The sequence below is a fragment of the Xenopus laevis genome, chromosome 7L (assembly GCF_017654675.1).
Source record: "Xenopus laevis strain J_2021 chromosome 7L, Xenopus_laevis_v10.1, whole genome shotgun sequence".
In the NCBI taxonomy this organism is placed as follows: Eukaryota; Metazoa; Chordata; class Amphibia; order Anura; family Pipidae; genus Xenopus; species Xenopus laevis.
The window spans coordinates 70,859,573-70,884,591 of record NC_054383.1 but is presented as its reverse complement, the minus strand read 5'-3'; the positions used below and the strand labels follow the sequence as shown (position 1 = coordinate 70,884,591).

The following is a 25,019-nucleotide window of genomic DNA, read 5'->3' as shown; positions in this document are numbered from 1 at the left end:
GTCCATCAAGTTCAACACCTCAGCATCCATACACACACCCCTCCCTACTTTCATATAAATTCTATATACCCATATCTATACTAACTATAGAGTTTAGTATCACAATAGCCTTTGATATTTTGTCTGTCCAAAAACTCACCCAAGCCATTCTTAAAGGCATTAACTGAATCAGCCATCACAACTTAAACCTGCAGTGCCTTCCACAACCTCACAGTCCTGACTGTGAAGAACCGCCTACATTGCTTCAAATGAAATTTTGTTTCTTATAGTTTAAAGGGGTGGCCTCTGGTACGGTGATCCACTTTATGGGTAAAAAGGTCCCCTGCTATTTGTCTATAATGTCCTCTAATGTACTTGTAAAGTGTAATCATGTCCCCTCGCAAGCACCTTTTTTCCAGATAAAACAACCCCAACCTTGACAGTCTACCCTCATAATTTAAGTGTTCCATCCCGCTAACCAATTTATTTGCACGTTGTGCACTCTCTACAGCTCATTTATATCCCTCTTAAGGACTGGAGTCCAAAACTGCACTGCATACTCAAGGCCTCACCAGGGACCTATAAAGAGGCATAGTTATGTTTTCATCTCTTGAGTTAATGCCCTTTTTTATGCAAGACAGAACAGAATGACACTGCCCAGAATAAGAAAACTTGTTATCTACAAAAACCCCTAGAGCCTTCTCATTTAAGGAAACTCCCAATACACCATTAAGTGTATAACTTGCATTTATATTATTTTTGCCAAAGTGCATAACCTTGCATTTATCAACATTGAACCTCATTTTCGAGTTTGCTGCCCAGTTTCCCAACTTAGACAAATCACTCTGCAAAGTTGCAGCATCCTGCATGGAACCAATAGTTCTGCACAATTTAGTATCATCTGCAAAAATAGAAACAGTACTTTCAATGACCACCTCCAGGTCATTAATAAACAATTTGAAAAGCAAGGGACCTAGTACAGAGCCCTGTGGTACTCCACTTGTCCAATTAGAAAATGTTCCATTTACCACCACTCTTTGTAGTCTATCTTTTAGCCAGTTCTCTATCCAGGTACAAATACTATGTTCCAGGCCAACATTCCTTACTTTAACCAGTAACCTTTTTTGTCGCACTGTATCAAATGCTTTAGCAAAGTCTAAGTAAATCACATCCACTGCCACCCCAGAATTAGATCCCTGCTTACCTTCTCATAAAAAGAAATTAAGTTAGTCTGGCAAGATCTATTGCGCATAAAACCGTGCTGGCACACACTCATAGTATTGTGATTTGCTATAAGGTCCAGTATCTTATCCTTTATTAACCCTTAGAAAAGCTTTCCTACCACTGACGTCAGACTAACTGGCCTATAGTTTTGAGACTGAGAACGGGATCCTTTTTTGAATAGAGGCACCACATTAGCAATTCACCAGTCTCTCGGCACTATGCCAGACTTCAATGAATCCTGAAAAATTAAGTAAAGAGGTTTGGCAATCACAGAGCTAAGCTCGCTAAGTACCCTGTGATGAATACCATCTGGCCCCGGACCTTTGTTACTCTTAACAAGTTCTAGTCCCTTTGAAATTTCCTCATATTTGAACCATGCATCATTAGTTGTATTACTAGAATTGGGACTATTAAGAAGAAAACCTTCATAAACTGGTTCCTCATTTGTGTAGACAGACGAAAATATGAGTTCAGAATCTGCGCTTTTATTTTGTTTTCATCAACCAGCTGACCCCCCTCTGATACTAAAGGTCCCACCCCTTCCTGCTTAATTTTTTTTACTATTAACATATTTAAAAAATATTTTTGGAATCGTTTTACTGCTTGCTGCAATATCCTTTTCCATATCAATTTTAGCTTACCTTATAGTTTTTCTTATAGATTTTATTAATTTTTAATGCAACTACTATAATTAGTTGGATTTACTAATATCCCAGTTCTAAAGGTTTTCCAGGCGTTTGTTGAATCTTAAAGGATAAAGGAAGAACTCTGGGTAAACTAAGAAGCAAGTATTCCATAAGGAACATGTGATTATAATAGAAGTCAAATGGTTAGAGGACAACAAGGTGCTCCAGAATTTATTGTAAGGTAACTCACCAAACAGTGAAAGTGGTCCGGGTGCACCAGCCCCAGACCCCCAGCTTCAGGGAGCGGTACAGAAGAAGACAAAGAAGCAGGGCTGACTGGCACTCAAACAGATCCACAAGACCAAAGATGCTCAGTTAAAAGATAAATTTATTGGTAGAAAAATTAAAAATAAAGCTTCATCTCCATCCACCCTACGCGTTTCACACCCTTCAGGGTGCTTAGTCATGGGCTCATGAGTGCCCAGCCACCAAACATTAGTGTATATTGGGGTTGAGGGCTGAAGGCTATGGAGTTAAATAAACAGAAACAAAATTATAATTAATAGAAAATCAATCAGTGTGGTGTGCTGCCTTCTACCAGATCAGAATACTGATGCTTTGTATCGCCTAATTAATCTTTTGCAGATAGTTTGCATTATCCTTTTATTTATTAGTATTATTTATTTATATATAGCCTATTTATTTCACAGATCTCTATAACAGGGAGATGGGGATGAATGCCAAGCAATAATATACTTCTGGAGAATCGAACAGAGATAAAGTGGAGATCTTAACTATCTTATCTGTTCTACCGAGCATAGAACTAGTAGAGAAGTTATAGGGCAGAACAGGTGAGCTTTCAGGGAAAAGTTAATGATATTGAGGCCAGAGGACAGAGATATCACATTGAGAAAAATCTTATAGATATGTGTGTGTGGTGGTCCTTTAAAGGAGCAGAACAAATGAAGGACAATGGCAGAACACAACCAGCGTTTAAAGAAACAAGAGGACAATTAAGTAGTAATTCAGTATTAATTTCTTTAAACTTGGCCTATTCTTCTCATTGTGTTGCCTACCTAAACTAACAAAATATATTGTTTGGTCATTTTTATTCTGATATTAAACTTATTCTGTGACATTCTTTTTACACTTTACTTTTATTGATCTTAAAGGTCATACGTGTTTTTTTTTTTTTTTGTACTGAGAAAAATGTAAGGAATAAGGTAATTCCCTGTTGTAAAATATATGGATATTAGAAGGCCCTGAGGAATTTCACGACTATATAAAAGCACAAGCCCAAAAGGTCCCAGACGCAGACACAGATTGTAGGAAAGCAAAAAGCAGAGAAGGTGGTAGTTTTTCTTTTGAACATCTCACCCATTATTAGCATAGATTTTAGTGTGACTTTCTGAATTTCTGAGAAACCCAACAAACTTCAGGTTGGTTGATTAGGGGTGTAAAATGTTTTATTCAACCCTCCCACAAAAATGTTGTTGGGGTGGGGATGTTGGCTGGAATATTGATGTGATGGATGTAAAGAGAGTACCTGGTGGTCTAGTGGGACGTCCTCTTTCTTGCGCGTCGATGCACGCTCTACACTAAAAGACTGGCATGTGGCGGATCCGGATTTTACGTGGGGCTGGCTGTGAAGTCATCGGGCTGCAGCGTGAAATTCAAATATTGAAAGGGGCCTTCAGAAAAGACCTTTACATTGGGCAATGAATATTTGCTCAAGTTCCTGGGTGCTTTCTGTTGTGTTTTACTGACCCTGCCTGTTCCTGACTTTTCATCTAGTCTTTCCTGCCCATTGCCCGTTTTGACTACTCTCTTGAACTCCTGCCTGGTACTTCTATATTGATGTCTTTTGAACCAGCCTGTGACATTGACTATTCTATTGCTTTCTGAATCTGTACTGCCTATCCTGTTTGGTTTGACCTGGACTGTGACCCCAACTATGCTTCTTGTTCTTCATTACCATACAACTAGCAGTTCTCTTGCCTGCCCAAAACTCTCTCCCTAGTCCTCTCACACTAAGACTTGGATGCACCCGAGTAGTGGAGGACTCCTCCCGAAGCAAAAGGTGGTTGTTATAAGCAGAAGACTGAGCCATGACTAGGACCTTGGGGTTTGTTCTGGGTTTGGGATACCAAATTGTAACAATAGACTTGACTTGTTCTGCAAGAATAAAAGTGGCAGCTCATCTGAATACCTTAGATGTGCCTTGGAAAATAGCAGTTTCTTTTTCAGTTTCTTCTCCTTGTATCTTCTGGGAAATATTCCCCACAGGGGGGGGGGACATTATATTGTTTCAATTAACTTTTTAGAAGCTGTCGCAGCCAGGACTGGTATATTTGCATGCATTAACAATTAAGCCATTTGTTTCTGTGATCTGGCTCACAAAACTAGAAGTTAACTGGTAGCAGCCACCCAAAGGGGGTTAAAAGGATGTAAAGTTAGATGACCACAAAAGATTAACATTAAAACAGACAGGGACTTCAAAAAATATTTGTGTGGACTTTTTCATACATTTATTCCAATTCTGGCATGATAAGGTTTGTTTTACTTGCATTTTGTTGTTTAACTATATATATATATATATATATATATATATATATATATATATATATATATATATATATATATTTGGATTCTCTGAAGAGAGAATACATTTTTATTCTTTGATGATTCAGTTTTACTGCTCATTTCATATTGTGATCATCACAGCTATTAGCATATGCTAATAAAAGAATGAACCAATAAGGTAAGGGAGACGTAAAATATCAGTCTCAAAACAACCATCCTCTTTTTGTTTTAAATTGGTGATAAGGTGATTTCATTTTGTGAAACCCCTAGGAGAGGATATGGTTAGTGCCATATAACATCAAGGTATTTTGTAAAACAACTGTGATAAGCATGTTTCATAGGAAATACTTTTTTGGTTTTCACTTAATCAGTTCCAATAACAGCTCCCAGCTTGCACTCTGCATTCTCTCTCCATTAGTAATATATATAACCACAGACATGAAGTAGTAATATTACATTAGGTTAAAAAGATTTAACCACCTTATATGTTTGAATTGGCATTTAGCAGAAAATCTTGTTTCACATATTATCCAAACAAAATCATGTATAACATTTGATTGTATTTATTTGATTATTGCCTAGCCAGCTGCTGAATAAATAAATGTGACAGCTTTATTTCTCAAAATTATCGTATACTATGCAACTTTATAGTGTTATAAGAACTGGAGCAATACAGTGCACTTATTATATACCCGGCCCTGCTATTCTACACTGTAGTAATTTATCAAAAGGTCATATGATGTTATCACTTCTTATGCTTGTGAAATAATGTAGAGTGCATGTAATGTGACAAAACTAGCAATGGCTAGTGAAGACAGAGATAAGAGGCAGTGGTGCCATTTATGGCAACATTTAGTGACAGAGTTAATTCATCCCAGTTAGGAAGCTGAACTGGGACATAGGAAGGACAGATGTTTGAGACAGAAACCAGCTTTATTTTTGGCAGGTAAAACAAAGCAGGTACAGTAGGTAAGCACTCGCATATGTGGGGTTAACAGGCAGACAAGACAACATTGTAGATCATGATACACACAAATAGATTAGCAAAATTCTAAGGCAAGGTAAAGGGAGATTAAACAAGTTCAAGTTCAGACATTAGGTCAGGGTAAACAGTGTACCAAAAACAAAAAGTATGGGGCACAAGTGGGGATATTCTGTTATCTCCCAACCAGTATGTCGTCAGCAGAAAAATAAAGTGTAACTTCACTTGTGAACAAAAGTGCATGTTTATTTTAGTAGCTTTACATGACACCAAAATCACTTCAAATACAGCCTTTTGGGAGGTGAGGGTAGACAGTAATCAGTCAGGGACAGGCCAAAAGTTTTAAGAGACCAGACCAGTATACAGGGTTAACAGGAGCACTTTCTAGGTGCAGAGTGAAGGCTGATAAATTGCATTGTCTTAAATCGCCTTCAAAGTTTAAATTTTGCAGAAATCCAAAGATGCGCTAATGCAGGGATCCCCAACCTTTTGAACCCGTGAGCAACATTCAGAAGAAAAAAGAGTTGGGGAGCAACACAAGCATGAAAAATGTTATTGGGGTGCCAAATAGTGCTGTGATTGGCCATTTGGTAGCCCCTATGTGGACTGACAGCCTACACTGAGGCTCTGTTTGGCAGTGCACATGGTTTTTATACAACCAAAACTTGCCTCCAAGCCTGGAATTCAAAAATAAGCTCCTGCTTTGAAGCCAATGGGAGCAACATCCAAGGGGTTGGAGAGCAACATGTTGCTCACGAGCTACTGGTTGGGGATCACTGCGCTAATGTATTCTATAGAAATATTGGTGCCTATAGAGCCTGTGCTGGTCCTCAAAGCGTTGGCACTATTGTCCTTGCTGCCACAATCATAAATAATTTTATTTGCTGATGCTTGGACAAATAGTATCAATAGTTTTAGAAAAGTGTAATTAAAACAAGCTTCAAACAAATTCCAAAATGAATCACTAAATTTGGAACAAATATAATCAAGGTACTTAAATCATAGGTTTTTGCCTTAGCAGCCTCTTCGCAAAAAGATGAAAATCACCAAAAAGAAATCACCAGAAAGAGCTATATACAATCTCTTTAAGAGGCACGGCATGTTTAATCATTTTTAAAGAATCATAACATTAAAATCAGGGAAAATGGAATTTGATTACGAGTATAATTATAATGCATTAGTAGAAGCATTTCAGACCCTTCTCTTTGGCTTTATTTGCATAGCTTGATTCTGACATTTATATAAGTCACTTATGTTGCACTTAAATGGGCGCTTTAGCTTAAAGTATTGTATGTGGTCTATGCTTGGCCACCTTTCACCTACTCTCCTTTTTATTTTCGTTTAGATTTTGAAATATTGGAATCACTGACCCTGACAGCCAAAAAACATTGCACTGTAAAGTGAGAATATTAATGTTACATTCATGGGATCCCCTGTAGTAGAATTAAGGAAAGGAGATCCAAGCTATAGAAAGAGCCCTTATCTTGACAACCCCGTGTCGTAAGTGTCCTGATAACAGAACTTATACCTTCTTTGTATTTTTTGAGTACTCATATTTTTATTCAGCCCCTCTTCTATTTATATTCCAGTCTCTCATTCAAATAACTGCCTAGTTGATAAGGTGAATTGGACCCTTGCAAAAAGATAGCTGTTGAAATTCCACTGGAGAGCTGCTGCAGAAAAAGCTAAATAATAAGATTGAAAAAAAAAGAAAAGAAAAATGTAGACCAAATGCATATGGTCTTAGAATATCATTGTCTACACTATACTAAATGTTAAGCTACAGGTAAACTACTCTTTAAGTGACTTTTGAATGAGTTGTGTTTATTTACAGTATGTGTAGAATAAGAAATGATTGAATTGGGCTTGAATAATCTTGGCATTGTTTGAAGCCTCCAGAATACTTGGAGCTCCTGTCCCTATGCATTTTCAATTGGTCATCCAATCTTGCTTAGTCATCATGTAATTTGGAAATATATAATTATGTAGGCATTTCTATCAAGCAATTTATTCCCATTGCATAAATGAGTTTTATTTTTAATGTATTGTTTTCAGGGGCATATTTATCAAAGGTTGAAGTTAAAAAAAAACTTTGAACTTCGAATTCATAAAGACCAATGGAATGGAGGTTGAAGTGGGCCAAATTCGGCCTACTTCGAATCGCACCATTGTACTTCAATCGTTCTTCGAAGTTTTTCGACCTTCGATCATCCCAAAATCCCCCAATTGCCTCCATATAGGTCGTAGGAGGTCCCCCATTGGCTAAAACGGCACTTCGGCAGCTTTTAGGTGGCGAATGGTCAAAGTCGAAGTATTAAAGAGACAGTACTTCAAAAAAATTCGACCTTCGAATTTCAAACTTTTTTCAAATTTGAATCGAAGTATGACTATTCCCTAGTCGAAGCACTCAAAAAATAGCTCGAAATTCGAAGTTTTTCACTTCGAAACTTTACCTCGACCTTTGATAAATCTGCCCCCTAATGTTTGGCTGTGGGAGACCTTCTGAATTAAAATTGATTTACAACACTGAATAAGTCATTATTGTAACTTTGTCCTACTAAAAACAGATTTGATAATCACAGATACACTAACATATAATACACGTAAAGTTGTATCCTATTCCATTTAACAAAGATAATGCATGCATATCCTAATTTTGGTATATAACAGCAATGCTAGGACATCAGTAAAAGTAATTCAATTATTCTAGGTCCCAGGAACGGCCTTGAAGGCAATAGATGGATTTAAAATCTGTGTTTAAAAATGAAATTTTAGACCACTATCAATGTGGGTCCTTCTTTACTGTGGTATATAGAAAGTGTAATAGTACACATTTGATTTGTGTGAGACCTGCTACTTGATAGGGTTACACTGAAAAGTTGGTTGAGATATAATTGCTTGATATTTTATTTGGAGACAGATTTTTCCGAAATATATGGACTTTGAGGCTGTGTTTGTAAGTTAGACAGCTAGAGTAATGATGGAGCTTGGCAGCAAATTATGTAGATAGTGCGCAGACACAGTACCATTTTATCAGCTGGTCCAGCGTGCATTTTTTGGAAGGTCACCTTGATAACTAACAAGCATTTTCTCTCCAGTGAATGTTCCAGATAAACTGTTGCAGTACAGTTCTTCTCCACACATAAGTGGAGGTGATAAAATGCTGAGAAATCACAGGATAAAAATAATGAAGCATTCACTGTGCAATATTTAGTGCACCATGAGGAGTATAAAAAAGCATTTCTGGATGTATTTCTGTTTATAGAATTCCATCTTTCTGTGCTACAAAAAACCTTATTTATTAGTCTGTGTAATAATGTGTAGAAACTCCTGCTGACTACTGGAAGTGACCGTGTCTTTCACAGCCTAGACTTATTGTTTCTATGAAAGTAACATTAATCAATCTAACATTGCTTTGAAATAAAGGAAATTAAACGCTCAGAGGAGTGAAGTAGAAAAGTAGAAAAAAAGCAATGCTTTGTGTTCATTGATGGATACAGTGTAGACTGTAGTCTAGTTTTGTAAGACAAACAAAAAAAAAGAATTTTAAGAAAATTGTTTATATGGACTGAACTAAATGAAAAAAAAAATCTAACCAATGTATCTATACACTGTGCTATTATGTGGGGGTCAAGAACAAGTGTCTAACTTGATAACTGTTCTTTAATGTTTGTAGGGATTGTCCAAATAATTAACTTGATAAGTGTACACCCAATGTATTGACTGTATGGTTATGGTAATGTTAATAAAGTCATAAGATAAGATTTTTTCTTCAAGCAGCAAGGTTCCTGGAAACTTCAGCTGGCTACATGTGGTGTACATCTGTAATGATTTGTTGATAATATGCTTAATTCGTTGCAAAATATACTGCAAAAGTTTGTCCCTTTTACACCTCCAAGGGTATTTGTTTTTGTTTCCAAACCCCTGTGTGTCTATTGCTTTGCATTAGATATAACATTTGACATAACATCGGTTTAGAGAGAGCTTGGATAATATGTTACGTGAACTGAGTTCTCATGTAGTCCTAGATTATTCCTTTAATGAGGTATGTCACAGCTTGTGGTGACCTTTTGTGTGGTTGGCAACCTTCAGCTCTCAAAGCGGACTAGGAAGCAGTGTTAGAGAATTGAAGTTAGAAAGCTTTTCTGTCCTGAATGATCTAAGCACATATAGAGCAAGAAAGCATTTAAGTACCCCAGCTCAGTATTTTAGGGGTCAGTTGTATTAAGATCTTTTCATTCAGCAGGTCTTCTCTGAAATATTTGTGTAGCTTATGCCTTTTTTTTAAAAAAAAGTTACTTTAAAGGAAAATATTCAAATATATATTTTAATACCACTGACAAATCTGTCAGAATGTATACCTGTGAAATAGGTTCTGTTCAGAAAAGTCCTCTTGAATTCAGTCAGTTTGACTGGTGTTGAATATCTAAATTCACAGGCAATGTTTGTGAGTGTGAATATTGTTATGTCCTTAACTCTCAGCACCTTAAGGTGGCCATAGAAGTAACAATTATGATCTTTCTTGGAAAAGATCTTTTCAAGAAAGATCATTCGTTTCAATACACACGTGTATAGCTTAATTGTCAGACTCAGATATATAGGTAGAACCAATAGAATTCTACCTGTATCAGACAATTCAGCACTAACAATGGATGATGTCCGGCTGCCTTAAAAAATGTTCCGTCTAGCCCGATCGACGAGCTGACCGATATCCAAGTCTTCTGCCGATATTGGTCGGCTCACTTCCCACCATACAAACACCGAATATCGAGGAACATTAGTTTTGTATCATATTATCTGTGCGTCTATGGCCAAATATACTCTTAGTATAGCTGATGCCTCCTGAAGCATCGATCGATACAGTACATGCACAATTATCCATGTCATCAGAAGCACAAGGTGTCTATTGTTACCATTGGGGGTTTAGATAAATATTTACAATTCAACTGTCATGGACCATTTTTTGAAAGATGATAAACATACATACTAAATTTATGCATTTTGTTCTTGTCAAATCCTCTTCATATCCTTAGTCAGAGCAATATGTTAGCAAATAATATGGGGGGGGGATTAAGGAATATTAGGTGCAAAGTTTGCTCCAGCTTTACTAGACTTTGGCAGGTAGTCAACTGGTAACATTTACTGACAACTATGTTGACTATTATGTTTCTGTAATTTTTCCATTGCAATTGAAAAATGTAGTAAAAACAAAGTGAATGAATTTTACCCTGTAGGTAGTACTTCAAAATGCCTACTTTCTATTTTTTCTCATTATTTTGCACAAATGTCCTATTTTTCAAATAAATCTCATTGATATTATACTTTTTTATTCTGCCATCGCTCAGAGAAAACCTGGGCACAATTTCACCTATGGCACAATAGCAGTTGGAATCTATTTCCACTTTATTAGACATGCAGATTATTGTTCCTTTCACAATATGAGCTAAACAGACTCTAAGCTTTGGTCATTGAGTATATCCACTGCTGAGTTATAAATGCTTTCATATTCTTTGGCAGTGACTTGTTATGAATTGATGTCTGGCTTAATGTGTTAAAAGCTTCCAGTGCCCATTTGCAGCTAGAACACAAATAAAAAAGGGCATTGTAGTTGCAAACAGAGATTTGTACTAAGATTTTGTTATGACATTTTTAAATAAAGCTTCAATTTGTAGATTTATAAATATATAAATGTTCATTGAAATGAGAGAGCGAAGTACTAGGCACTTTGCAAACAGCATTTATTTAGTGTATAAAAATGTAGCTAAGCTTAGATCTACTAGGTCACAGTTCATCACAAGTCTATCTGTATGTACAGCTAATCCTCATAAAAAAAAACAAAAACAAATTTGTGTGCCATGCAGACCTGCAAGTTAAGGAATGCCACCAGGTAAATGATTCCTCCTCCAGCTTTTCCCTCAAAATGTTTACAATGTACTTGTATTCTTCAGAAGAAGCATAGCTTCTTGCACTCCATTCTGAAGCTGAATGACCCAAAGTTACTCAAGGTGGAGCAGGGTGCAAAGTATGAAAAACATGGCATCCTCCATCTGTTTCTTTTTTTCACTTACACTATGTTCCCTGCCCCGCTGATCCTTAATGAGCACTTAGGGGCAGATTTACTAAGGGTTTACTAACTTTTTTTTTAAAGAGACAGTACTTCTATTATCAAATGGTCGAATAGTCAAACGATTTTTACTTCGAATCGCTCGAATCGAAGTGGAATGGTTGAATATAGCCTATTCGATGGTCGAAGTACCCAAAAATTTACTTCGAAATTCGACGTTTTTGAATTTCGAACATTCACTCGAGCTTAGTAAATCTGCCCCTTAATACAATCCACATACTATAGGTAGACCATTGAATCAATAAAGATACCCTATAACCTGTAACTTTATTTTGTATGGTTATAGTTCTAAATGCCTGTAGCTAAATCAGGATAATCCCTTTGTTTTTCATTTGTAATATTTTAAAAGCTTAGAGAGCGGGTAGAACTACTGTATCAAACTGAATGGAAATTGCATTATCTGTAAAATATAAATCTAACATTTAGAGGCCCATTTATCAAAGTCCGAATTTATCTCATTATTTTCTGAAAACTACTCTGACCAAATCCGCACGGAATTTCTCCCCTTATTTAATCAATACATTTTCCCGAAAATTTCCGGTGCGGGAAAAAAACCCAAACCGTAAAAAAAAAAACTAATAGTATGAATTTTTTTGGATTTTCCACTCAAAAACAAAAAAAAATGATTTTTGTCCGAAAACCACAAAATCTTTGGATTCTTGCATGAAACCCAGTGCAGATCAAGATATCTTTGGGATTTCTCCCATTGACTTATATGCAAACTTGGCAGTTCTGAAATACCGGATTTTTGTATTCAGACTTTTTTCATCCTCGGAGTATAATAAATACCGAAAATTTGTGGGTTTCTTTTCCCCACTAAAAATGCGGATATTATGGTAAAAAACACAAATTTTTCAGGTTTTTGGCATTCGGAGATTAATAAATAACCTCCTTAAAGGACCAGTAATGTCAAAATTTTTCTTTTAAAAATGTGTTAGTATATAACAAAAAAACCCACCAAGACATATTTAACTTTAAGGGGCACATTTACCTAGGGTCGAATATTGAGGGTTAATTAACCCTCGATATTCAAATGCCGAATTGAAATCCTTTGACTTCGAATAACGAAGTCGAAGGATTTAGCGCAATTCGTTTGATCGAACGATCAAAGAAATAATCGTTCGATCAAACGATTAAATCCTTATAATCGAATGATTCGAAGGATTTTAATCCATCGATCGAAGGATTATCCTTCGATCAGAAAAACCTTGGAAAGCCTATGGGGACCTTCCCCATAGGCTAACATTGACCTCGGTAGGTTTTAGGTGGCGAACTAGGGGGGGTCGAAGAAATTTTTAAAGAGACAGTACTTCGATTATCGAATGGTCGAATATTCAAACGATTTTTAGTTCGAATAGTTCGATTCGAAGGTCGATATTCCAAGTCGAAGGATTTTAATTCCTAGTCGAATATCGAGGGTTAATTAACCCTCGATATTCGACCCTTAGTGAATCGGCCCCTAGATCAAAGTTAATGCAGAACAGAAAGAAAAAAATGCATTTTTACTATTTTATTTGCAGTGATATTGAACACGTGTTGGCCTACAGCAAAGATGCGTGTACCGAGCCAATGTCATCTAGAGGATATAGTTAGATAAGAAATACAAGGAGTTTGAGTTATATAGTGAAGTAGTGATGTTGTGTATCCATAATTTTCATATTTACACATTTCCACAAAAACTCAAATCCTCCACAAAGCTTTGACCAAATACTGAACATAATCTGAAAAAAGCATCATCCAAAAATAAATTGTCACCTTCAGTTGTCCAGTGCGTCAAAGTCACATGGCATTATGGCTTCATATATGTTTCCACTAAAGATTTGGCCAAATACAAATCATTCCAAATCCTAAACCTTATCATTGGTATCACTGCATCCCTAAAAAGTCATCCTCATAATAACATGTTTTGTCCCAATTTCCAAACAGTGGTTGCATGGGATATGCACCGTACTTGTCTCATATTCTTTATGCAGTGTGAAGCTTCTTTCAGTAATGGATACAGCCCATCACATGCAAAATGTGAAACGCCTTTTGGGGCAAAGGGTTAAAAGCACATTCTGCCACAGCCAAGCATTCTTAAAATATTCTAAGAAGGTGGAAGCTGTGATTGGTATGCATTAGGTGAGTTCCAATGAAAATTAACATGTAATTGCTTCAAATGAAGTAAGTGAGGGGAGGTAATCTGTTCTTAAATTGGATTCACAGAGTTTTTGTGGAAACCATAATGTGGCTGGAACATGAAATATGTTTAAACCCATTGAGTGCCAGAGGCTTCACAATGACTTCCTATGCTCAGACATCCTAAAGAACTCCCTGGAAGCCTTATGCACCAAATCATTTCTTATCTTTCAAACAAAGGAACTAGTTCATTATATTAATGTATGACACGCTACTTACATGGAACAGGGTATTGAACCATTACTCCGAAGGTTTAACCTTGAAGGCTTTTTTCAGCATTGATGCAGAACATAATAGTGAATAACCTTCCAGATGGGAACTGGTTAATAAAGCAGGATTATGCATTATAGTGATTGAATGCAGAAATGTTCTTTAATCTGCATTTCAGTCATTAGAGGTTCCTGTGAGGGCCTTTTTTTGTGATAGCAAACCTTCATTCCTTTTTTTTCTCCCCTCTTGCTCGCTTCTCATTATGTTTCATTGCCCATTACATTTCTCTATTATATGCTTTTATATTTCTATCATTGTTATATTCTATTTCAAACTTTCTCAAGTCTTTATTATATCAATTCCACTTGCATATTTTAAGTTCTTTTTCCTTCCGCCCCTCTTTTTCATGCTTATTTGATTTTTGACTCTGTTCCTTAGAGCCAACATTGCCTTAGGACCTGTTTTACCCTTGGATTTTTATGGTTTTGTTGAGGTAAAGGTCCATTAGATTTACATAACATGGAACCAAGTAAGACAATGCAGCAGTGATTCATCTGCAAATGTATTTACATTTTTTTCTTTATGTGAAAAAGTTATTTATTAAAAAGAAGTGACATTTCGGCTATCAAAGTTTGATAAAGGCTAGAGTGCTAGCCAAAACGTCAGTTCTTTTTATTAAATAACTTTACTTTTCAAGACCTGAGAGTGCAGACAATGTTGTTCGATTATTCTATATTTTATGACTGCAACTAGGCACTTTGGTTTTTTTTGTAACGTGAGTGTTGGCTTATTTTGATGTCATCTATAGATATAATAAAAATAAACGTGCAGTCAGATTAATTTCCCACTAGCACAGCTAGAGGTAGTAGACAGTTGAAGATTGGTACTTATAGTTTAGTAATTCCAGATATACAGTATGTGGGTGTTTCTTGGTGCTTGTCAGGCAATGAGAGAACTTTGGAAGGTTATACAAGTATGGGACCTGTTGTCCAGAATGCACGGGACCTAGAGGTTTCTGGATAATGGGTCTTTCCGTAGTTTGGATCTTCATACCTTAAGTAAACTAGAAAATAATGTAATCTGAAACAAATCTAATCGGCTGGTTTTGCTTCCAATGAGGATTAAATATACAAGGTACTATTTTATTGTTACAGAGAAAAAGGACATCATTTTTTAAAAGTTTGAATTATTTAGATAAAATGGAGTCAATGTGAGACAGCCTTACCGTAATTTGGAGCTTTCTGGATAATGGATTTCCAGATAACGGATCCCATACCTGTACAATCATTTATATGCATAAATTAAAAAGACAAGCCCTTTTGCAGCAAAGCCGGTTACAGGCAGCAGGTTTTTAGTGTTCTGACCCAGTTATATTTTCTGTTACCATCTGGCAAATAACGGGGCTCTATTTCTCATACTGTTCATGGTCATATTTTTTTATATCTAAGAGTACTAGATTTTAACAAGAGGATTTGTACTGTATTCATTCAAAGCACAGGAGGTATTTGTCATTCTGTAGAAAGAGTTTAAGAAGAAGCGAGTTGGAAGTTTTTATCGGATACTGCTGAGCACTTTCCTATTTGCACACACAATAAACCCCGATTCTTGCTTCCAAATAGTCTTATTTTACTTTATCTCACCTCATATCCAATGTAGCTCCCTGCAGAGTTGTGTTAAGCTTTTCTTAGTTAGTAGTTCTATATCTCCCAAGCTGGCACTTTCTTCCCAATACGTTTCTCTCACTAAGTTTATGGTAGTGACATGGAAACAAGTGAAAGCTCCAAGAGGGTTTTTAGCAGAAGCTCGCAGGGGCTGTCATTCACCCATAACTAGTATTTATGAAGTACTGGCAAAACACAGAGAAATGTGCTGCAAGCTATTTTTTATGGATGGGGGGTATTTTTTTCCAGATGCAAATAGCCATGATAAAATGTTCTAGTAATTTTAGAGTAGGTCGTAGCCTCAATATTCTGCCCTTTGTGTGTTTCTATATTCTGTGAAAACATTGCAGATGCAAACTCCTTTGATCAGTCATTGTTTCAGGGCTTAATAGTTATGCAAATGAGAGAGAGAAGAATCTGGCAGAGAACCGGGCAATAGGGACTCCATATTCCCTTTGCTTATTTCTGTGACAAATACTAGCAGAGTCTGTTTTGTTTACAGACATCTTTCCAGAAGGAGAGATTATCTGTTGCCTTCAGTCTGGATCTCAGGAGGGACAGAAATTCGATGATACTGGCGTTTTGGATCTGGCAGGCATTAGCTAAGCAAAGTAAAATAATTAATTTGATAATTATAAAACAGGTCCAGGGGCCAGACAGAAAATTGAGTGAATTACATAGTGGAAGAGATAATACAAAAAACATGGTTTATCTCAAAAAAGCATAGTGAAATGACCACTGTGTCCCATAGACGTCTTTCAGATTTTTTAAGTAGGTCAGTACTGTCTTTCAGTAAATTTGATATATAACACTAAAGAAGTCTTCAAGACACACACATTTAGGGGCTGATTCACTAAGGGTCGAATATCGAGGGTTAATTAACCCTCGATATTCGACTGGGAATTGAAATCCTTCGACTTCGATATTCGAAGTCGAAGGATTTAGCGCAGCTACAGTAGTACGATCGAACGATCGAAGGATTTAAATCCAACTATCGAAGGAATATCCTTCGATCAAAAAAAGTTAGCCAAGCCTATGGGGACCTTCCCCATAGGCTAACATTGACTTCGTTAGCTTTTAGATGGCGAACTAGGGGGTTGAAGTTTTTTTTAAAGAGACAGTACTTCGACTATCGAATGGTCGAATAGTCGAACGATTTTTACTTCGAATCCTTTGATTCGAAGTCGTAGTCGAAGGTCGAAGTAGCCCATTCGATGGTCGAATTAGCCCAAAAAAACACTTCGAAATTCGAAGTTTTTTTACTTCGAATCCTTCACTCGAAGTTAGTGAATCGGCCCCTTACTATATATTCTTAAAAATGAAAAAAAAAATATGATGATAATCTATAATTGTATTCAAAATTATATTTAGATAAAATGTTTTTATAAACAGTTTCCTGTGCTTTGCAGCTTCAGTTTATTTAATATCTTCTTGAAGAGTTTGATATGGGAGAGTGATATACCCACGGTGAGTGTGGGAATCTGTATGTGTGATCTTTTTCTTCATATTACTTATACACCTATTACACATATTACTTATAAAAGTCGCAAAGAGCAAAACAATTCACAACAATAAGAATAACAATTCACATCTCACAATGTAATATTGTTCCTTAAACTGTTATTGGTTTGTGAATTTTAATTGCACATTGCGAATTTTAATTGCGCTCTTTTGGAGCAACGACTTTTTCAGTAAGAAGTTTTATTACATTAATTGCACTAATTGGCGCAAACTATAAAATACACAAAAAGCCTTCCACTGTTTCCGGGTTCGCAAAAGCAATATTAAATTTGGCACAGCAAAATTTGTTCACACAAAGGCATAACTTTTCACATTGCGAATAGTTTTTCCGTTACCGACTTTTATTACATTCCCCCGATAGTGGTTTAGCATGCACAGAGCATTGCCATCCGTATATAAAAGAGGCATATGAACTGGGAGTGGGCAAAATTTAGTTCTGTGGGACTTTCATTCTAAATGTAGAATCAGACACATTAATTAAATCTCTGGCTACAACTTTTAGAACTTAATTTTCAGTGTACTCCTATCCATATTTTAAAGAACTTTTGCCAGAGTCCTTTCATCAAATGAATTTGCTATAAGGGCAGAGACACAATCTGCTATTTCGGGAGATTAGTAGGCCAGCGACAAATTGCTTCTTCTTCAGGTGTCTAATCTCGACGAATTGCCTTTCCACCGGCTAGAATGTAAATCGCTGGCACTCGGAATGCTTCACTTTCCGAAGTCGTCAGAAGTTGCCTCACGGGAACTGAGTGCCATTATGCCGGAGATTTAAATTCTCGCCGGCATGCAGGGCCGGATGTACATAGTGGGCACCCCTAGGCCCACTGCCGTTCGTCGGCACTTCCCCTCCCCTTTATTCATGCACATTTTCATCATCTGGACTGGAGCAATGGTGAAAAGCACATGGGAAATTTAATAAATGATTGTATCTCCAGCGCATCCCCAGTGTTATAAAACCAATGTGGGTGTGGTTGGGCAGCATGCCGCCCCCCCTAAAATCCTGCCGCCCTAGGCCCGGGCCTAGGTGGCCTTTCCACAAATCCGGGCCTGCCGGCGTGAAGGCAATTAGGGGAGATTAGTCGCAATTTAGAAGCAATTTGCCGCTGGCCGACTAATTTACCCAAATAGCAGTGTGTGTCTCTGCCCTAAAAGTGCATAATGTGTCACACCTACCCTTATCTATACTTATGTTAAAGATGCACTTGCAAAAAAATAGGGGGCAAAGTGGCTTTCAAACCAGATCACTTTGTAAAAATATGTTTGTGCCCATGAAACCATGCATCATTAATCGCTATGTTAGTTCATAGTGATGAACTGCAACACATGCACTGGCTATCAAGGCTTCCATGATTTGATTATTATTGAATTCTATGGGTTGCTATGTCTAGAGGAACAAGTTGCAGCAAGAACAGGAAGCTGTTTTTCCAGGCATCTGTTGATTGGCTTATATTATTGTAGTGCACAACAGCAGCAGGCTAGAAGTTCCATCAGCAGAAAGAAAAAAGATGAAGCCCATAAACCGCTTATAGAATCACACTATTCATGATGTTTCTCATGATATTTAATCTTTAACTTACAGCAATTGAAACAAGCCTAAGATAGTTTCAGCATTTCTATAACAAAATATGACATTCAAGTTAAATTGCCACATTCTTTTTGTAATAGAATAGAACATCTGGAAAGATATGAAGTCAGCATGGCCTTCACTGAACTGATCTTTCTCTCGCCTACCTGAGGGAGGTGAGATTTCAGAGCATGTTATTCTGATCAATTTGCAAGCTTTAAGCTCTTTGAATACTTAAAGGAAAAAGTAACTCTGCAAATTTGCCTACGCTGCATTAAAAATGCTTATTACACAGAATTTCAGAGCTGAAACCAAATCGCATACGAAGCAGCCATTTTTTTATTTTCTTTGCCATGTTTGGATAGGAGATAAGAGCTTAGTCAGTTCTCTGCTAGGAAGTGGCTTTTTTCACCTGGAAATTAAATGTAGTTCCCCATCAGACTTCACTGAATAGACCCCGTCAGAGAGGGGGACCATTGATAAAAAAACACAAAACGCTGCACATTTAATTTATTGCCTTGTTTATTCTTTTCTAAATGCCAGCTTTCCTTTTGAGTTATAGCTAAGAAGTTTATATCAGATAATTTAAATGTTATACTGCTCCCCACTGTTAACATTGCCTCTCCACCTGTGCTGTCACATGCTTCCAAGTCTGATCCCTGCAGACTCAATTTTCTGCCCGTTCTTTTATGAATCTTTCATCTGCTGTTCATGTCAGTCAGATGGACAAGGAATGTACAGAACATTTTTCTGTCTCTTGACCTCACTGTCTTTCTTCCCCTTCTTTACTGAATCCCTGCTGTCTGTGTTTACCATTTGGCCATTCATTCTTTTATGTAGCAGTCTCTTTTCCCCATCCCATTTTTGTGTCCTTTCTGACTATCTGGCTGTCATTTTATCTGTCTTCTGTTTATCTCTATTGCTTTTAATTCTGCTTGTGTTCTTAGATTTCCTCTCTTGACGTACCTGTCTCGCCATTCTTTTTACAGCCTCTCCTTAAGACTTCTACCTGTTATCGCTATTTAATTGATTCAGTGAACTTTCAGTATAAAAGGTTTCATCCTTTGGATAAAAGGGTATACTGTTTTACAGAACTAGCACTAGCTTCATAAAAATCAGTCTTGCACACAGCATTAATCTTGTCCTTTTCTTTCCCCCTGCAGGTGCACAGTAGACAACAGAGTGACACGAGTGGCCTGGCTAAATCGTAGTACCATCTTGTACACTGGCAATGACAAGTGGTCGATAGACCCCCGTGTGGTGCTTCTGGCCAACACAAAGAGTCAGTACAGCATTGAGATCCAAAATGTGGACATTTATGATGAGGGACCCTACACCTGCTCTGTGCAGACAGACAATCACCCCAAAACCTCTCGTGTACATCTCATTGTGCAAGGTAGGCTATATATATATATCTATCTGCCATATATCCATTATCACATGATATTTCAAAATACATTGCTTGCAGCACAGTGTTATGTAAAATAAATTCTGAAGGCCCTTTTTTCATAAATAGCCTGTGCCAATGTAGCCTTGTATAGAAATTAAAAAAATTCATACCATTACCTACTGACAGGCGGATCTTTTATGAATGTTTTTAAGGCTGCATTTGTATTTCTGCATGTTTTGAATACAAATGTGAATTGGACACAAATATAATAGAAATGTAGTATTTTTTTAGTCATACAGTATATATATGCTTTTTGGCTGCAGTGTACCAGTAGACAACTGAATAGACCTCTTTGATTTCGGGGGTAAGATTGCATTTCAATTCCAAACACCAGATTTAATAAGGTTGTTGCTTGTCAGTTTCAACCAGATTTGTATGATTTGCAAATCAGAAAGCAAAAACACTATTCTTACCCTACAGATGAGCTGTTTCATAAGCAATGATCTGTATGCAAGAGTTAAAATGTAGATGTGTGGAAACACATATCTCGTGTTAGGATGCCAAGTGGATTCTCTTTTACATTTCCTGCATGTTTTACCCTGCCTTATTCTGGAGGTGGGCATACTGTACTTCTGGCTAATCAGAACCTTCTCCAAATCCCTGTTTCTTACCATTGGGTCGCTGGGAATTGTATTCTGACATCTGAGGACCCAAGGGTAAGAATTAGGGATCTATACAATAGAAATCAGCTCCAGCTGGAGCACATTTTTAACTATTTCTGGGACATCCTGTCGTGGGCAAACAGGGAGGGGGTCTATTGGATCGTGCAAACTGAATTAGGGCAACAATGTAAAGTAGCATTTGCATTCATTATATTTTCTAGACTAGTCAAAGCTGACAAGTCTCACATTGGTGCAGCTTTGTTTCTATTTAGACAGGGCTTATTGACCTTTACAATATAGTTAGAAGACCAAGGCATGTTAAAGAGACAGTGTACATGAGCTCAATAAGTAGAGTTTGTCCTGAACATATTTTTGCCTTTTGTTTTATTAAAAAAATTGCTATTGTCTATTTTGAAATTGTTGCACTTAACTCGAAGTTGAAAACACGTTCACTATGTAATTCCCTGTCATTTGAGTGTGAAGGAGTAAGTAGATGGCGTTGCAAACTGCGCTCTTTATCTTGCACAAAGAGCTGCTCTGCAGTTTTCAAGCAGCTTGGCATTGTGCAAAGTGTAAAATATACAAGCCATTGCAGGATGCCCCTCACTAATAAACAACGCAGTGTAGGAGCTGGCTTTCACAAGAGTTACCCTTTGCACCTACACAAAATTCAGATCATATTGACTACATTTGCATATGCATTGATTGATATAAAGATCATGCCAACTGAACAGAAAGGCTGGGCCCATCCATTATCATTTATCATACTAGTTCAGGTATTCTCTACATTTTTATATACTGAACTTGTTGTTTTGTAAGGCAGTACAGTGTTAAAGTCTTATTAGCAGTCAGAAACCTTGTGCTATATAAGATTTCAGCAGAAGTGCGCATAATATAATGAAAATACGGGGGGTGTTCTGCATGTTTATCAGTTTGCCCTCCCCCCAAATGCATCCTACTGAATTGTGCTTGTTATTACAATCAGTACTGGCTTTGTTAGCAGGAAATAACTTCCCACTTCATTCCGAGCCGCGTTAATCTCCCATTCCTCGTCTATTGTTTGTTGCTTAATTACCTGGTCATTGTAGCCTGGCATATGAGCTGTTCAGTTGGAAGGGGGTAGAGATATAGACTGAGGGTATTTGGGCAGACAAAAAAAGCTGCATTGATCTTGGCTGTAATGTGTCCCAAATAGATAAGGAAAAGGTTTTGAAGGATTTTTAAACTTCCTGTAGTGCTTATATTCTCTGAAAATTAAAACTCTTTAATCTACAGTGCAATTTTCTTCTACAAACAGAGGTAATGGCTTAGGAAAAAAATAGAATCACACTTACAAAGCCTAACAAAGCTAAGGCCCATTAAATGTTCCGTCCTACACTCTGGCCATTCAACAAAACAGTCAGGTTTCTGCCTGCTAATGATATTCTGATTAGGATGAGACAGAAGAACATGTCATTTTCATTACTACTTTATGTTTACTGATTTATATTTACCATATGTGGAATCAGATGCACCCGCAGTTTATCAGAACACTGTTCTGTCAATTTAAGATATGATTTTGTGTTGTACTAGGAGCATCATTTCATGAGCTTTAATGCAATATAGCAATGAGATCAAGAGATGTACAGCTTCAACCAAGATGTGAAATCCTTTTCCTGAATAGTCAGACACCCAAATCATCACTGAACCTTAAAATATAATTGGAAGCTGCATTCTTGATGCCTCTGATATATATATAAGCTTATGCTACTAAATGTAGTGCCAAGCTGTATGTCAGTCATAAGGTGAATGATGATTTTATCAAAACGGAAGAGGGCATAAGTGAGGACCAAAGCCTGTTCTCATTTTACTGAAATACTGTGTAACCCTTTCTGGGCACTAATATACAGGGCCACACTGGGGTGCTAACAAAAAAGACTGCTAATTTGGTGATGTTTGGGGTTTGAATAATGAAGGTATTGGTGGGCAAACAACTCCCTGGGGACTGCAGCTGCAGTGATTACTAACCCGATGTTAAAGCCAATAAATCATACAATATGTCGATATTTAGCAATTGTAATATATAAGCAAGAAAATATATTGCATACTCCGTGCAATGAGAAACAGTAAACTAACAGTTTCAACAAAACACATTGAATATTAGGCAATATAATATTGGGTCCCTCTTGCATGAATTTGTTTACTGACATTTTAACAACTTGAGTCTGCACACTATGGGTCTACGGCATTTACTAATGGTAACAAAGTAGTGTGAGCAGAGTTGTATACTGCAACACCAAACTAAAGCACCCTGGTGTGTGTAAAAGCAAATAGTCTCACCAACTCCCAGAGATGTAATACTGTGAGACAGAGCAGATGCAGGGAAGCAGTCTGGCAGCTTTAATCCAAATAACACTTCCTTACAATTGATTAAAGATACATATATTATGCAGTTGCACATAAAGGCATAATCAATACTTTGCTTTAGGCCCAGTTTTTTTTTTTAATGAGATTGACACATCAAGGTCAACCACCTTGACTCAACAACCCTGGTTATTGTTTTAAAGGGTTAATGATCAGAAGCACTTTTGAATCCATCAACCTCTGGGCCAATAATATACTTATGATAATAATCCAAACTAGATGCATAAGCTTCTGCCAGAACATAGGAAAAAAGTGTAGGGATTTAAAGCCATGGGTGCTATAAACCCTATGGGTTCCTACATTAGTCAATAAAGTCTCATGAACTGAACCATCGATCTGCTTTAATAAAAAAGGAAAATGGTTTTAACAGTCAGGAAAGTGTTATTAACTTGAATTCTTTTTAACTGAATTCATTCTACCAATAGCATTGCATTTAAAATTAACAACACATATTACTTAAGCCATTGATTTAAAAATGTTTATTTTAAAAATAAATGAGTGTTATCTAATGGAGTTGGATAATGCTCTTCTGCCTATATCGATACCTCAGAATCTACTCATAGATCCCAATCTACCTCTTGGGCACCAATGTTCTATGTGCTTGTGTCTTGTAATAATCAAAGGAAATGTTTAATTTTCTTTTAATTTTAAGCAAATATACATAGAGTATACATGTGTAAGATTACTAGGACATAATCATAAGGTTGTAATCTGAATTATGGGAATATAAACTCTGTTGTATTTTATCACAACTTATGTTTACTTAGCTGTCCAGAAAAAATGAATGAGGGAACGATAAGGTAAGCACAGAGGAAAGAGATGCATATTAATATTGGAAAGGCCTGGAAAGTATGCAACTGCATTCTGCTAAATCCGCATTTAAAGAGATTGTGCTAAATTCATGTTTAAATAGATTGCCAATAAAAAGGATGCATCTCCATGGGCAGCCAAGAGCTGTTGCTCTGCTTTTTCATCATTCTTTCCTAACCATCCCTTCCTTTATCTTTTTCCCCCTGCCTGCTACTGTCCTTCATTCTTCTCCTTTAGAGCTGTGCAAAACACTGGAATCTGACATTGTTGCAGCCTGAGAGCACTCCAATAGCTAGTTCATTTTTATTCAGAGCAGTACCTTTCAGTCCCTGTCCTTAGTTTATTTAACACCTTATGGTTATACTAATGATTGTCATGCATTCATGAGATGCAGGTATATTCTGTTGAACATTATAATAAAGGTGAATGACAGTAATCTGCTGCCAGAGTACCTCTGCTTTTTACTCAAGAGAAAACAACATGCCAGGTGTTCAGAACAACCTATTGGCACACAATAAATAAAAATATAAAAGATTCTCTGTTACCTGAAAACTGTCTATTGAAAAAAGGGTCCAGGAAATCATATCATACAAGTGATGAACGAAAGTTTCGCCACAAAAATGACGCCCATAGACTCCGATGGGTGAAAAAAATTGGCTATATACTGCAATGCATTTTGGCAAATTTCTAAACTAGATCTTCCTCAATCTTCTGTTACTGACATCATATCCTGTGTGCCGAAATGAATTAAAGTTCAAAAAAACTCTGGCAACTTTTCCTTTTTTTAAGTGGGATTGGCTGCAAAAGTCCTAATTTAGACTTTTTTTGAGTAACCGGTTTTCTCCAGACATTATATAACATATGGAACATTAATTTTACAATAGGCGCATGAGTAGGGCATTATATGAATTCACTTGTCTTTATTAAGGTGCCCTAGACATGTGTAATACAAAGTGTTAACTTAAAGCATTTGCACCAACATTTCTAATAAAGACCTCCATACAACTTTAAATTACCAGCCCTATGCAAATTGACCTAAGCGCAAGATCACTAGTGAATTTTCAGTAGACACAAATGAACGCTAGCGCATCTTCACTAT

At 36.9% G+C, this 25,019-nt stretch overlaps 1 protein-coding gene across 5 annotated transcripts in view; it reads left to right on the top strand.

Annotated features, from left to right (window-relative positions):
* Positions 1 to 25,019, top strand: part of ntm.L (neurotrimin L homeolog) — a 712,676-nt gene that overhangs the window by 572,568 nt on the left and 115,089 nt on the right. For all 5 annotated transcript variants that reach the window (XM_041568484.1, XM_041568483.1, XM_018224492.2 and 2 more), the window contains 1 exon segment: positions 19,819 to 20,051. In XM_041568484.1, the coding sequence (XP_041424418.1) occupies positions 19,819 to 20,051 (233 nt within the window).